The sequence below is a fragment of the Notolabrus celidotus genome, chromosome 22, assembly GCF_009762535.1.
Source record: "Notolabrus celidotus isolate fNotCel1 chromosome 22, fNotCel1.pri, whole genome shotgun sequence".
Taxonomy (NCBI): Eukaryota; Metazoa; Chordata; class Actinopteri; order Labriformes; family Labridae; genus Notolabrus; species Notolabrus celidotus.
In genome coordinates this window covers 15,528,444-15,543,597 of record NC_048293.1, presented here as the reverse complement: position 1 = coordinate 15,543,597, position 15,154 = coordinate 15,528,444, and the positions used below count along the sequence as shown (strand labels likewise).

General features: G+C 40.4%; 1 protein-coding gene across 2 annotated transcripts; it reads right to left on the bottom strand.

The window, feature by feature from the left end:
• Positions 1–201: 201 nt before the first annotated feature.
• On the bottom strand, positions 202–14,888 carry snx14 (sorting nexin 14). 2 transcript variants are annotated; one of them, XM_034675883.1, is made up of 30 exons: positions 14,246–14,888; positions 13,925–14,107; positions 13,679–13,799; positions 13,308–13,381; positions 12,921–12,999; positions 12,780–12,823; positions 12,602–12,689; positions 12,441–12,525; positions 12,189–12,345; positions 11,958–12,033; positions 11,763–11,807; positions 11,553–11,633; positions 11,268–11,382; positions 10,726–10,881; positions 10,503–10,627; positions 9,821–9,879; positions 8,223–8,369; positions 7,416–7,548; positions 6,290–6,476; positions 5,491–5,574; positions 5,233–5,333; positions 3,269–3,380; positions 3,101–3,141; positions 2,831–2,950; positions 1,978–2,101; positions 1,488–1,652; positions 1,258–1,350; positions 1,035–1,126; positions 745–801; positions 202–401 (listed from the first exon to the last, which is right to left on the bottom strand). In XM_034675883.1, the coding sequence occupies exons 2-30, from the start codon at positions 14,059–14,061 to the stop codon at positions 360–362; spliced, it is 2,940 nt and encodes a 979-aa protein (XP_034531774.1). In that variant the 5' UTR covers positions 14,062–14,107; positions 14,246–14,888; the 3' UTR covers positions 202–359. The 2 variants fall into 2 exon arrangements, with proteins under 2 accessions (XP_034531774.1, XP_034531775.1); XM_034675884.1 differs by lacking the exon at positions 8,223–8,369 and having other exon boundaries at positions 14,246–14,887.
• Between the last annotated feature and the right edge of the window lie 266 nt (positions 14,889–15,154).

Below are 15,154 nucleotides of genomic sequence, written 5' to 3'. Positions count from 1 at the left end.
TATTACAACTTTTACTAACCATTTATTACACCCTTAATTGTACATTTATTACACCCTTGTCTTACCCTTAATAAGCCCTTAATTTGCCCTTTAGTACACCCTTAACAAAAATTTTCATGATGCAGCCCTGGCTTCTCCCCAGCAGTATTGGGGGATATACACTTATCACTTTATATATTCAAAAATCACACAAGTAACACGTCTGTATTTAGATAATTTATTACACAAAGTAAGTTTACATACAGCAGGAGAAGCTTCATGATTCCCCTGTGTTTCACCCAGATCAGATACTGTGAGCTACATTTTATGGTCAGCAAAAGTCTCTTGCATTCATGCCTCCAACATTGTCCACTTGAGTACTACATCCAAGGAGCCATCACAGAGGCCTCCTTGGGTGCCTGCTGAGGAAACAAAATCAGATAGAAGGGATGAGATTCAAAGTGGGAGTGAAGGAACCACAAAGAGTTGGGATGAAAACAGAATCCTAATGCTTTTCTGAATGAACTGAAATGCTTTTTGGATCTTCAAAGCTGTTACACTTTAGTGAAACATGTGTACAGTTCTTCCTTATTATCATAATGATTACAAGCAGATGATTTTATAACATTATACCTCTCCAAAGAAAATACAGTGATTTCACTTCATGCTATGGTAATGTTCCATGTTGGTAGTCTCTTATTTGAGGCACCATTTTATTTAAAACTCAACTGAATTCAGTAGAAACAAAGGCCGGTATCTTCCTACCTTGTTCAGCTCAGGGAAAAGCTCTTGAATGGTTATGTCCAACAGCACATATGTCAGCTGAAGAAGGAAGAAAGAAGTAATAAAGCCATGAATAAAACAAGTGAAAAATCAATCAAACAACACAAAACATGATACTTTTTTTTGTCAGCTAGGAAGGAATGAAAGGTTGCAGACTGGCACACTACCTGTCTTATTTTCTTCATTTACACAAGATGTATTATTTTCCGGCAATGAAGGACAAAGGCTGGAATAAACTTCTAAAGTCATTTTGTGAGTGCGTCCATGCATACCTGTTTGTTAAGAACTGGCTGTTGTAGTCCATCAAAGAGGAGCTGTATTCCTTCATACCTCACCTCTTCTCCGATACATTTCCCCAAGAAATCTAAAAAATAAACCACTCGTGAATTTAGCCCAGAAACTGCCGTCTTGTTCTCACAATGTATACGATTCTTATTTAAGAAGAAATATCAGTGGTATGGAGGTTTAATTATATACTACATTGTGTATGAATACCTGGGATATATCTCATCATCTCCTCAAATGTCTTCTTTGCTCTCCTCTTGTCCTGGGCCGAGCGGGGCTGACTACTCTCACAAAACACTGAGTCTAGAAAGGCAAAGATTACGAACATTAACATTTCACCTCATTACATGACTGAGTTTAACGAGATAGTTAAAGAATGAAAAGATCAATACCACTCTCTTAACCATCACATTCATTTAAATTCACTACCTCCTCCGTACCTCTAAGCAGCGTGATGAGAGAGACGAGTCTGTGCTCCTGGACCACCTGGTGTAGTTTGTACCGAAGGTAATAATCTATGTAAGCTTCCAGTGTGTTCTTTAACAGGATCCGGCCGGTCATTAGAAGGTGGTGCAGCCAGTCAGGGATGTGGAAGATAGCTCGGGCTGATGACGATAAAACAGGAGTGAAAGAGGAAGAGAGAAAACATGTGAGCAGACAGTTAGCTGTGGGGTAGAGACGGACTTGGACTGCATCAATTACTTTTTAGTTAACACCTCATATGTTCTCGATCTTCATTCCCTTTTTCATATTTAAAGCAGTTTGTAATATTAAAGTCACCAATTTTAAGGCAGTGTCTTGCTTTTGGATTTGCAAACACAGAGAAAAACGTTCCTTCGATTTGAGAACACAGTTTCAGTAACCAGTAAAAAAACATTGAAACATTCCTTCATTTTGATTTATGATCGTATACGATAAAAACTCACTCACCCACAAACATTAGGTAGTCATACACCCCTTCAACAGTGATCATCTCCATGAAGTAATTCTGGTTGTGCCTCTTCTCAGTGAGCTCAGAGCGGTTGGCATTATTCTTGAAGAGATCATTGAAGAGCTACGAGAGAGAGTTTAACAATAACGTTAAGACTGACGCCCACGCTGCTCCAAGAGATACAAATTTAAAACTATGTTTTTCATTATGTTGAAGAACAATGTATACACTGAAGTAGGAGTCTGTAAGCGTTCATCTGTGTTTTGTAATGTCTAATTATCCAGAATAAGCGTACTTAATTATTAGGTGACATTCTCAAAGTCTTTTTTTAGGGGGAAAAAAAAGGCGAGTGCCTTAATCACTGCACGTCAGCGCAGGTACTAATTTTGTTTAATATTCTAAATAGATGGCAAAATATGCTGATCTATTATCCAGACTGTCACAAACTCAATGCATTAATCATTTGTTTTTAACAAAGTGTAAATAAAATCACTAGCACCTGCATTAAACTCAGGCTGTATTGTAGTGTTCTGAAATGTTTCTTTCATTTATGATAGACGAGCTCAACTCCTTATTGTATTTTAAGACAGCTGAACACAGGGAGGCACACATTAAGATAAAAAGAATGAAAAAGGTTCATACAGAAGTTTCTCTAAATTATTAAATTGTAAAACTCTATTGGATTGTGAGTTTTGAATGATCAAGAAGTAACTGGCTACCCTTCAGTCTTCACAGTCTTTAAACTAACTTGAGCATTAGGAGGACTCAAACTGTACTGGAAGGATAACATCCCTGCCACCTAGACTTGGAGACAAAGAGAGAGAGTGAGAGAGAAATAAATGAAAAGCCAACCTTTTTATCGTTCTCTGAGGTGGGGCTCAGGATAGTGAGCTCAGGCCGGCTGGGTTTGGGTTTCGGAGACTCACAGGAGTTGAAGAAGGACTGAATGAAAGGCTCTAGATGCTGCCCTTTCTGACAGAAAACACAAGTAACACTTTGTTAAGGGAAATGATGAGAGTTTTGTTTGTCATTTAGAATGCATAAAGTTGCAGTGATGTGATGGAAAGCATGGAAAGATAAATGTGGACTTCTCACACACACTACAAGGAACACATCCCTCACCTCTTTTATCAGCTTGCTAGGGACTGACTTGATCATTTTCCCTGTAAAGCAAAAACACATCATGTCATCGATGTACACTTTAGTCCCATTCTGTCTCATCTGAAACACAGATCTTTCCCCTTCACTCAAACATAATCGATCTTTTTTTCTTTTCTTTTTTTGCTGTACCCAGGTTCACGTCAGGTAACATCTTGTCCAGGAACTGAGACTCCATACTGTGAGGAGACAGGAAATCGGCAAGCAGCTGGCTGTTGCTGAGCTCTGGATGCTGCAGGAGTTTCTGCAAAGTAAACACAAATAAGTGCATTGCTCAGAGGACCTCAGGTCAGTGCAGTGGCTTTTAAAAACATTAGACATCCACACAGGAGATGGGTGAACACAGGTTCAGTGTAGTGTTATGAGGGTAAACTGGGGGACATGTTTAATATCAAATGGTTTGATCATTTTCGTTATGACAGAGAGTAGTTTAACAAGGCTCAAGCTGTTTGGACTTGTAAAGATGTATCCTGCTTTTGGAACTTGGTTGCCTCCATACTTACAAAAATCTTGGACTGTGAAGTGCCCTGCACCCCCACCGTCCTGCTTTTAAATGATTTTTCTGTGCTTAAAATTTCTAGACCTCAAAAATGTACATTACTCGCTGGCCTAACGGCAGCAAAAAGAATGCTGGCACTACGGTGGAAATCACCACATTCTTTGTCAAGATCTCAGTGGCTTAATACGTATCTTGATATAGCTGTTATGGAGCTCTCAGTGACCAAGATGCACGGAGCCACAGGAACCACTATCTCATCCTGGTTAAAATCCATAACTAAGATCAAAGAATATGTCTAACTTTATGATTTAAATGAGCATTATTACGGTATTACTTGACCATTTCCTTTTGTTGTTGTCTTTATTTTTATTTACATTAATGTTATAAATGATGTCATTGTCACTATTCACTTCCTTTATCACTATGAATTCCCTGTTGTTATCATACGGAGATCTATTCTGAGGTGGGGTGGGTTGGGGTGGGTGTCGCCATACCTTCTTTTATTTTTTTTTATTATTATTATTATTTTTTTCTTTGTTTTACTTCATGATATGCCTCGACTTATCCTATACAGTTGATATTTCATTGTGTTGCATAGCTTTAAAAACAATAAAAAAATTTGATCACAAAAAAAAAAACAAGGCTCAAGCTGTTTATACTGTTTAAACTATTGTTGATACTTTTCCACATAATTTCATAGTTCTTTTTTAACCCCAACTATCAAAGTAGCCTCATCCTTCCACTAACTTCAACATGGCATAAAAATCAATATCCAGAGTGAATCAATCACAGTGATTTGTTTGACTGCTTTCAGACATGCTAGTTGTAAAACTCTACAGCTTCATGTCACACTGACACTTGGATTAGGGTTCTACTCTCTATTGACATTAAAGCCCATTATCAGCTGCTTCATAGCCATCTTAATGTATTTGCATGAAGAAGACCAGATAGTTGTTTCACGTTTGAAACATAGACTGTATAAATAATGGACATAGTATTGGTGAAGTCACCTATCTGTTCCTTAGCACTGTTTGGAAGCCAATCGTCGGCGGGAGCCATATTGGAAATGCTGAAGTCAACCAAACTGCTGACAAGCTAGTGTGAGGTAAAGAGGCAGGCCTTTAGCCTCCACGCAAACAGCTACAGTGTTCCCACCTGTCAATCCAGTCAGCTATGCCTCTTATAATGGAAAACTTGCAATCTTATATCTCAGAAACCGCAGAGTTCTGAAAAAAATCAGGTTTTTTGAACCTGGCTGTAAACATGTTTATTAATGCTGCAAAGATCGTCTTTTTTGAATTGGTGTGTATGTGGTTTCTGGTGTTTCTGCAGCCAGCCTCAAGCGGACGTTCGATGAACTGCAGTTTATAACACTTCCGCATGGGCTTCATATTTTGAGACCATAAGTTGCCGCTTTGAAATGACTATCACACATTCCATTGTTCCTCAAGTATTTGCTTGAAACACGCAGTTATTGATTTTCATACCTCTGTAAAGATAATATTTGGTTGTCTTTTCTCTTAACTCGTCACTCTGTTCTGAAAATACAGTCTAATGAAATGTAGCAGCAGTAGTTCCAATCTTCTAAGCCATCTACCTGAAGGTATTCCTGGAACTCCTCCCGTTTGGATGTGAGGAACTCGTAATTCTTGGGACCAATGATTCTCTTGGAAGGCAACTGTGCATCTGGAAATGAGCCTACAGAGGGTGTGAGATTTTTAGAGAGGAACGCTGGAAAAGTAATTGAAAATTTTCTGTCTCTGTTATAATGCAGCAGGACCATCAAAGCAATGTCCCACAATGCACAGGCCCTCCTGTGCTAACTAGAGCAAACACAGAAAAGATGAAATCTTACCATGAAACTCAGTGAGCTTTGATTCAAGGACATAAAACTCCAGATATCTTCTGTACACAGACCAGTGCTCAGTCTCATGTCCCACTGTGGACACAAACACAAACAGAGATGACACACAGATTAATATGTTAGAGTCAGTCAAGTGAACTGTGCACACTAGCAGCTTCAACATGCAGTGAGAGGTACCTGGTAGCAAACACCAGATGACTTTCTCATGTTCTGAGGTGTCAGTAAAGGAAACATCAGCTCTATCAGAAAAGTTACTTCTGCTGGTAATCACAAACTTGTGCTTTTTTACACCAAATATTACATTTGATTTTTTTTTGCCAAATTTGAGCAGAAAATAACTTTAGACAAGATCTTAAATGTTTCTTTTTTTCTCTAATAGACCTGCTTTTAGGTACACAATGAAAGACACTATTATAACTTTTCAAATTCTAGATTTCAAACTGTTTCTTTAAGGCAATAAAACATGTTTTTAAAATTCTAAGCTTTTCAGTTAACAATCTTTTCCAAGGCAAACAAGCTGAGTGTGAGTGACTAAGTTTTCTTCCAGTCTTTGCTATTGACCAGTGTTTACTCACATATATTACATATTGTCATAGATATATACTCCATTTTGCAAACCAAGGTTATAGAGGCTTTGACATTTTGTTCCATTCTGGTTCAAATCCTTTCTTTAATTGCATAAGTATGTCCAAGAGAACAAGAACATCTGACTGTAAGATGTCACGCAGCAGAATGCCCTCTCTCAAAGGACAGTGAGTGAGACAAAGAGGACAGGTCTGCAGAGTCTCACCTGCTTTCCGGTCATTGCGCTCTACATCAATACAGAACACAGGAATCCTCTCCCTCTTCACATCATCGTCATAAAAATCAATGTACGGGATGGTAATGTTCCATGCTGAGAGGTTTCGGGGTGTACTGGGGGTGGAGGCTGCCTCCATGGGGGAGTCGTCCTCCAGCACCATCATGGCTTCCTCCACCTGGAAGAGGAAGACGAAAGAAAGGTTAAGGGCAGGTAGTGTCAAACATTAGCTCATGGTCAAATGCTGTTGTTTAAAAGTCTCAGGAGCTGTCCTGAGTACAAGTTCTGTTTATTTTTCTACCAGTTTACAATCAAATATCTTTCATTTGTCTAACCTTGCGTGACTTTACTTGATAGCTCATTTAACATTCAGTTTACAAAACCCTACAAAAGTGCCATTCTAGAAAAATGTAGACATCTAGACATCAAGCTAACTTCACTTCACAGCACTGGCTTGTTTAACCGACAACATCACTAAAGCAGTCCCTAACACATCTGTACTAAAAAAGTAAGAAGTCATTAGATCAGAACAATAAAAAACACACATCACATTTGGCTCAATCAAAGCACATGGTTTGTCATTTCATGAGTCTTAAATGTGTTTCCACGGAGAGATCCTTGCTACTTATACGCCTAGCAGCCCTCTATCTAATTAACATGCAAACTCATACTGAGCAAACAAGCTGTTCTGGAGCTAACAGCTTTTGGCAACTGGATATATATAATGCGTCTGAATATGTTTTAACAGTGTGCAGAAAACATTTTGCAGTGATGGAAGAATGAAACACGTGATATCAATATGGGAAACTGAGGCAGTGAGGCTTTCCTTTCTTTATTCACCAACACCCCCAAGTGGTTGCTGCAGTAATACTGCAGAGAAGCGCTTGGTGTTAATCCACTTTTTGCAGTTGCATACTTGGTTCAGATGGAAAAAGAACAAAGAAAAAATTTAATTGATTTTTTAATTTAAAGCCAGCATGTCCCATTAATCAGAAGACGAACACAGGGTAATTTAATTTGTGTTTTAAGGGAGACTGTCGTATTCCACTTTGATATTACAACAGAAACTGTAGGGCATCTTGAATATATATTTTAGAATATTCAAAACCAGCCTCACCATATCGTCTTCTCCTTCTACCAGCCCGTAGGATGGCAGCATGGCCCCCTCCATGGTTGTGCTCTTGAACACTCCTTTGATCTTGCTGCCAATGCGGCTGATCCCAAAGGACTCGCCCCTCTTTGACGTGTTCCTGCAGGCCATACAGGGAGCTTATTAGACAATGCATGAAGGAGGAGGTGCGCATGGCTTCCTCAAAGCGCATGCAGTCTGAAAGATGTGACAGCAAAGGAACTGTAGAGGAGAGCAGAGGGAGAAGCGAGGAGCTGCAAACTGCATAAATATCATGACTGTACAATGGGGGGGGGGAGAGAGAGCTACGGTAGCCAAAGCCAAAGCCAAAACGTCACTTCACAGCCATCTCACAATGAAATGCCTGGCTTGTTGTTTAAGGGCAGCAGCAGGGCCAGAAGCAGACACAGCACACAGCAGTGATTTCATGAACAGATGTCTGGTTTGGGGAGGATTACAAATTTTAATGATAATAACAAAATTTCAGCCAGGAAAGACACAACATCACAGGTGCTCTGTGGGAGTGTCAGTTAGATCAGGTGAAATAGAAATCACCGGGATGATACACCAAGAAAGTGGGCGCTGTAAAGTCACTGCACTGTCAAAAACAAACAACAAATTTTAGCCTGACACACCAAAAGTGTTGGAAGACACAGATAAATAAAAAACAAGGTCTCATGCATCAGTCCCACCATGCAGATGTTTTGCAGGGACCAGGGGTGACGTAGAAGGGGAAAGTGGACAGCATGACACCACACTGAGCGACCTTTGACACACAGATGGACCCTGACTTACTTGGGTGATGGGTGGCGGTGGGATAGCGAGCCATATGGTAAGGCTGTGAACGTGGACTGGGCATGAAGGGAGTTAAAGGATGCAGGTGAAGAGCTGCCAGAGGCGGTGAACAGTGAGGACGGGGACTCAGGGCTCCAGTCCCAGGAACTATAAGCAGAACAGGGTCACACGTCCCACGGGCAAGAGGAGGGAGAGGGCCGTGGATCATACCGGGGCGGGCAGTATGGTGGTTACAGAATCAGAGTGGACACAGTCACAGACACAGCACGGAGGAGGCAATACAGAGATGAAGTAGGGGGCAGACACATGGGCAGAGTGGAGGGGGTTGGTTACTGAACTGCAGACATGAAGGGAGTTGAAGCTTGTGGTTGTTTTTTTTATGAATGGAGTGCCTGTAAGAGCTTTCATTTGCTATTATGTTTTCCTTTGAGTGGCATTTGTTGTGCTGTTTTAAAAACTGCCTTCAAAATAAGAGCGCTTTCTTAACTAGAATAATAAACAAATCAATTCTTCCTGATGGTCCCCTGCTGAATAATACTTTAATTTCTGACATAAGCAAACCAAAGTACTAAATATTTGTAATGAATTTCTTGTTAAACGAAACCCAAACTAATCTAGAGTTTATAAAACATGTATTCAGCAGCATGTCTCTTGATTAGCCTCATTGGCATACTATTAATGATGACTCATGCACTATGATTAACACTGTAAGCTGATTGAGGTCACATTTCACCCCCTTCTCTCATTTGCATTCACAACACAGGCACCAAATAAAACACCTATTTAGCAGTGAAATTAGATTAGCCAAAAATTAAACATCATTATCATCTTATCAACTTGTGCTCACTGAGCTGAAGCCCTGATTGCAGGTGGCAGTGAGCATGGGTAACTTGAAATAAAAAGCAGCACATGTTCCTTCGTAGACCGGTCAGGCGAGAATGATGTGTTGTTTGTAACTTGCGTGCAGCAGCACCGCTCAGCCAGCCACTGTTTTTTTTTTATTTCAATCATCACACACTGATGCCTTATACTCACCGGATGTCATCCATACTGAGGCTATTTCTGGAACAATATGCACAAGGAGTTAGTGGCAGGGCCCCATGGCCGCATACACACCGCATCCCAAAATAGAAACATGGCAGTCCATACCTGGACTCATGTCACCTCACTTCCAACTTCAACTTTTATACACTGCTGACTAAACTACTTTTCATGTTTAAACTGTGGCTTATTGAAGGCTGTTGAAACAACTACTTTAAAAAACAAACAGATATTTGATGCAGCTTGTGTTTAATGTGGTCTGCCTTCATGCTGCAGTTGTTCTAGGGATACAGTGTTATAAAGATTGAAAAAATCATCAGAAATTATGAGTACAATTCTCAAAAATGAAGGGACTTCTGGTTGCATATGGGTGCACACAGAGCAGTGCTTTAAAAAATAAACTACCAGTCATACATTGTGTTACATTGCTTTCAGTGGATAGATCATCAATATATCATCACCTGTATCTTCTGGTCAACAATAACAAATGACTAAATATACTTGGTAGCATAATGAAAGATTTGTTTTACAGTAAGGATTAGTAAAGCCAAACGTACCTGCTCATCTTGGAGTTCCTGGCAGGGGACTCAGCCCCTCTTAATAGCTGGCGGAAATACTGGAGAATGATATGAAAAGAGCAAATAATGTGAGTTAATTTCACGCCACACAGCAAACTCTGAACCCAAAGACCCATTCTGCTATGTGTGTTTTAAGTGACTATTTCAAGCCTTAATAAAAAGCAAAGCTGCACTGTTTGTTTTTGAGCACGAAAGGAGTGGTATAAAAATAACATCATTTTCCACACACACTATGCAGGGCTGTGGCCTGCTGTGGACAATGACTGCGCTCCGGTCCACCCAGCTGTATTCAATGAAACACCCTCTGAGGGGTGAAATTCGGCTTGGCAGCTTGGCGTTACGCCAGTGTCGGCCCATTGGCCAGTTGCACTTCTGATATTGATGACATGGCCGATGGTGGTTGGTGGCTGAGAGATCGGAAGACGATAGCGCATGAGAGTCACGGAATAAAACGTCCACAGTTTAACAGATATGTTTTGTTACTTCTGACACAAACAGCTGAGGATATTAACATTTGCTTTTGCTTAAACAACCTTATTTTATAGGGATTGTATTTAGAGGCAGAGCATGACAAACACATGGAACAGATTTGAGTTGGGTATGCGTTGCTGAGCTGGAAGACAGTGAGTTAAGTGATACATTTCTTGGCGTAGATGCTTACCTCGTCACTGTGACAAAACATGGGAGTGAAGACATTTTCCAGGAGCGACAGGACGTGTTCGTAGGCTTCAAACAAACACCTCATAGTCTGCAGTTTCACCACATCTGCATACGGACCCTCTGCAACTAACAATTCAAACAAACATCATGTTAAAGGAAACATACTTATTGTGATTATTGTATGTCCCTGGTTGAGAAATGATTTTAGTGGCTCTGTCACGTACTGTTGCGTATTTCTTCCACTATGAAGGGGTCGAAGCGGATCTTATCAACACTCTCATCCAAACAGTAGGTCTCATAGATCTTCTTCACCTCCTCATGAAGCTGTATCTTCTCGGAGTCGGACAGCTCTGGACACAGTATCCTGTCGTTGAATTCCTCTGAAAGTTTTAGAGAGTCAGACGTTAAGGTATCATTGAGTTTTAGATTAGGGACAGGTTTTAATGCAGCTCTCGTAAGTTTTCCTGATGATCTCCATTATGTAGCTGACAGTGATTTCTTCAGAATATTTCCAAAAGAGTCAAATCAAACTGGGGTAAAGACAGAATTTAGCTTACCTAAGTTGTATGATTGCATTTTAAAATGTAGAAACATTCTACAATTGTTCAGGTAATTTTTATCTCAGTGGCAGCGGAACATTAAAGATGCAATCTATTTACTTTTGGCAGAACAAGTAACATCTGGACTGGCTGATAGGATACTCCGTGTAAGTAAAAGCAGCTGAGGTGTCTTTAGAAAACATTTAACAGGTTGCGGACATGCTCACCAACTGCGAGGCAGAACTGGAGCACATGAACAGCCCCTTCTTGCTTCAGGAAGTTCATAAAACGGAAGAGAAGGTCTTGTTGTTCCCTGATTTCTTTCAGCTCCAGCTTCAGCACCTGGTGAAGCACAGAAACACAATTAAGACTTCTTGTTTAGCTCACTGAGGCCTGATACACTCACTGCATTTAATGATTATAGTGTGTATTACAACATGCAGTAACTGGTGGTTTGATGGGGAGGAAGCTCTTATTTGAGTATCATCCCCTAGATTACATGAAAAACTCACAGATGCCTTTTTGCTGCGAATATCAGAGTACTTTTGCAGAAAAGGAACCAGTGTTGAAGAGGGCTCTGTGGCTACTTCAGGCTGGTTGTGCAGGAGTAGATAAGAAACATGCTTGATTTAATAACCCATACAGTACATACTAGACACTGCTCTTGTGCTCTCATGTTGACATACTACGACTGTAATAGAATGGAGGCACAGCATACTTACAGGGGAGTTGTCGATGAATATCAACAGTAAATGATTCACTGTGTCCTAAAGTAATAAAACAGATAAGAACACAAAACTCATACATCAATCAGATTTCAAAACTGACAAAGTGTGTCCTTAAAAGGGGTCAAGTGAAAGAGGATTTAGATTTGAGAAAAGAAAAAAATAAGAAGCTGATAATGTGTCTACACTCACAGGATCAGCCAAGTAGTCCAATGAAGGAAGGAAGACAGAACCAGCCAAGACTTCTCTTATGAGGAGAGTAAGAGATCTGAGAGAAGGCAGCAAGAAATAAGAAAATCAGAGAGTAAAGAAGGATCTAATCTAGGTTAGTGTAGTGTCAGTGCTGACAGAATTTCTCTTTGGAGGATGGTAAAGTATAAGGAAGTGTGGATGTTTGTTTTGCAACTACAGGCACTGAGTTACCTGCAGTCTGTAGCCTTAGGTGGTAGGATGTAGGGGAAAAGCATCTCAGTCAGCTTCCTAAGATAGAGGAGCTCATCTCTGCGACTGCGAATGGCCACATGCAGGTCAGGACCGTATTCATCCAGAGCAGCTTGTTGGAGAAACTCTGCGTTCTTCACTAAGGAGGAGAAAAAGAGAGCAGAGAGGAATGTAGCTTTCTTTCTATAGTGAACACAAAGAAAAGACTCAGTGGATTACGCAGATGAGACGTACCTTTCTGTCTCGCTTTGCTAATTATTTCAATGTGCTTCATGGACACTTTAAGAAGCTTCTGTGTGATTAGTGAAGCCACGTCCACCTGAGAGGAAGAAAAAGTGTCTCAAGTTATTCATGTTTCCATCAGCATCCAAAGATTTGACCTTTTTCTCTTTTACCTTCTGTGTTCGTCGGACCAACACTGCTGCAAAGAAACGCAACGTCACTCTCAGCTCATCAACAAACGCCTCATCATCAGTGATGTCTCTGAAAAGAAGCATTTAACAGTCACATCTGTCACAACACACAACATATTGTACAGTTAAATTTGTATAACAGATACAAGAAAAGCCGTACCTGTACCATGGATAAACAAAATTTTCCAAAACCAGCTCCAGAATCTTAAAAATGAAACAAAACAGAGCTGTACAATTAGAAAAGATGGATCTATTTGTTTAAGATTTGTTTTTTCAAATCATTAACAATCCATGAACTTGCCTCTGAAAGGGAAGCGTCCACCTTAGAGGGAACTTTCAGATCAAGCCATGGTTGATAGTTTTCCAGTAATAAAGTGGGTCTATAAACACATTGAAAAATAAAATCACACAATAATACATATTGTTAAGAAGAATCTTTTCTGACCACCAGAGGGCAGTGTTACACCAGCCATTGCTTGATAAACAAATGTTTTGCAGAGAAAGCTGAACTCATGTTGACATAACAGAAGAAGGCAGAATAACACAAAGACTTGTTCTTGAATCAATCCAAACATCAATTAGCATCAATAGCCACAGACGACCCAGATTATCAGGTCATAATGCAACACAATACAACCACATCCACTACTATTCCTGCACTCCTGCACCACAGAGCCAGGTATCTCACCTGTGCCTTTTGCACTTGATATTCCCACAGATGGCACAGCTGTGGCCCAGTGGAAACAGCTCCTGTTGGTATGTCTGCAAGAGATGGGTTACATATTAAAAGATAAACAGATTCAACGTGGATCCTAATCATCATTTACTACAGCTGTAAAATCCATAAATCATGGAGAATATTGTGTCCTATTTCTTAACAAAGAAAATCTGACAGACAGTATTTATGATAGATTTCCTTATTTCTAACTCACTCCAAAAGCTTGGATAAACTAAGGATCCATATCTGGACATAAAATCCTTATTTTAGACACCTTTGAAATTAACAAGTCATACTGAAATAATTTGTGAGCCTTAACCTATACTTTCTTTCTGACCAACCTTTGTCTTTGGTTTGATGGATGCTAAGACGTTAGGCAGCAGAGACTCAGGCCCCAAGGAGCAGTAGAAAGTGATGACTCCGGCCAGGAAGGACCAAAACACCATCATGATATGAATATATCTGTCAAAACAGAAGGAATATCCTGCTGTCAGTAAGATATAATGACTATGCATGTATTCATTAAGGATAAGGATGTCAGGTGTGTCATGTTTTGGTAGATGGAGTTTTAATCAGAGGTTAGTTACCTGTTTAGAAGCAAAGTGGACAGCAGCAGGACCAGCAGCAGAAAGCAGAAGACTGGGTACTGTCGTCCCAGCTCTCTGAACCGCTCCAGCTTCACCCTGTGTCTTATTTTCTTCAGGAAAGCCGTGATGCATCCCATCTTGGTAGCTTTGACAGCCTCTTTACATGTAGCCTGCTAAATATGACTGCAAAGGGAAGACAACATCATTGAATGACTGTCCCGAGAATAAGCAAAGGTGTGCTGCGTCAACCCCAAATCCTATACTTGGGTGCCACTTTGCAGTAGAAGGTTGATGATTTTATTAATGTATTGTAGCACTTACTGTTAATGTACGGTGGATGTTATGGGCCATTTCTCTCTGTAGTCCAGTAGCGACACCATCATGATTTTGCAAAAAAAAAAAAAAAAAATAGGAAGGCTGCGTGTTAGTAGGATTAGAGTAAAAGAGACGATGTGCCGTGCACAGCTGTAAACCACAGTCGGATTAGAGGTAATTACGCAGCATCGTTTGTGTGTGCATGCTGTCTGTACACTCGGACACCGCTCGGCTTAATGGCTGCGCGGCTCTGGCTGTCATTTCGGATCCAATGAGGGGAAGCGGTCGCTGTCTGGTCCGTAGGCGCTGGAGACGCATGATGTCACCTCCGCTGCTGCGCTTCCAGCAGCAGCAGCAGCAGCATGTAACATACTAGCTTCTGTAGTCCTCAGATCAACGAGGGGGCTGTTTCTGGACGCTCCCCTTATTAATGAGGGAAGAGCCTAGCTGAAGAAGGAATAGACGAGCTCCATGTTGTTGTGGGTTCTTCTCTCGTGTCCTATTTCCTTTTCAAAATAACATTTGCGACCCCCCAAGTGAATTAACATGAGCATCACTGTTAATTCCCTTTGCGTAAAAACGACTCCATGAACTAAATATATTCAGGGTTTCCATGCGTCCTGGAAAACAGTTGACCAGTTTTCCAGTACTGGAAAACACCTGGAAAATGTGAGAAAAAGTAAAAAGTCCTGGAAAATTATTCCAACATATTCAAAAAAAACCCACCCCCATTCAAAATTGGTGGCCATTTTTGTCATTCAGTTCTATTTAGGTCAATTTATGCACTGATCCTCTGATTATTATTATTATTTATTTGTTTCAGTAAGGCAGCTTCCAGATTCTTTTTCTGGCTCTTTTGTATTTTTACTTGGCTAGTTTAATATTTTTTGAGAAAGAGAAAGATGAGATGTTGCC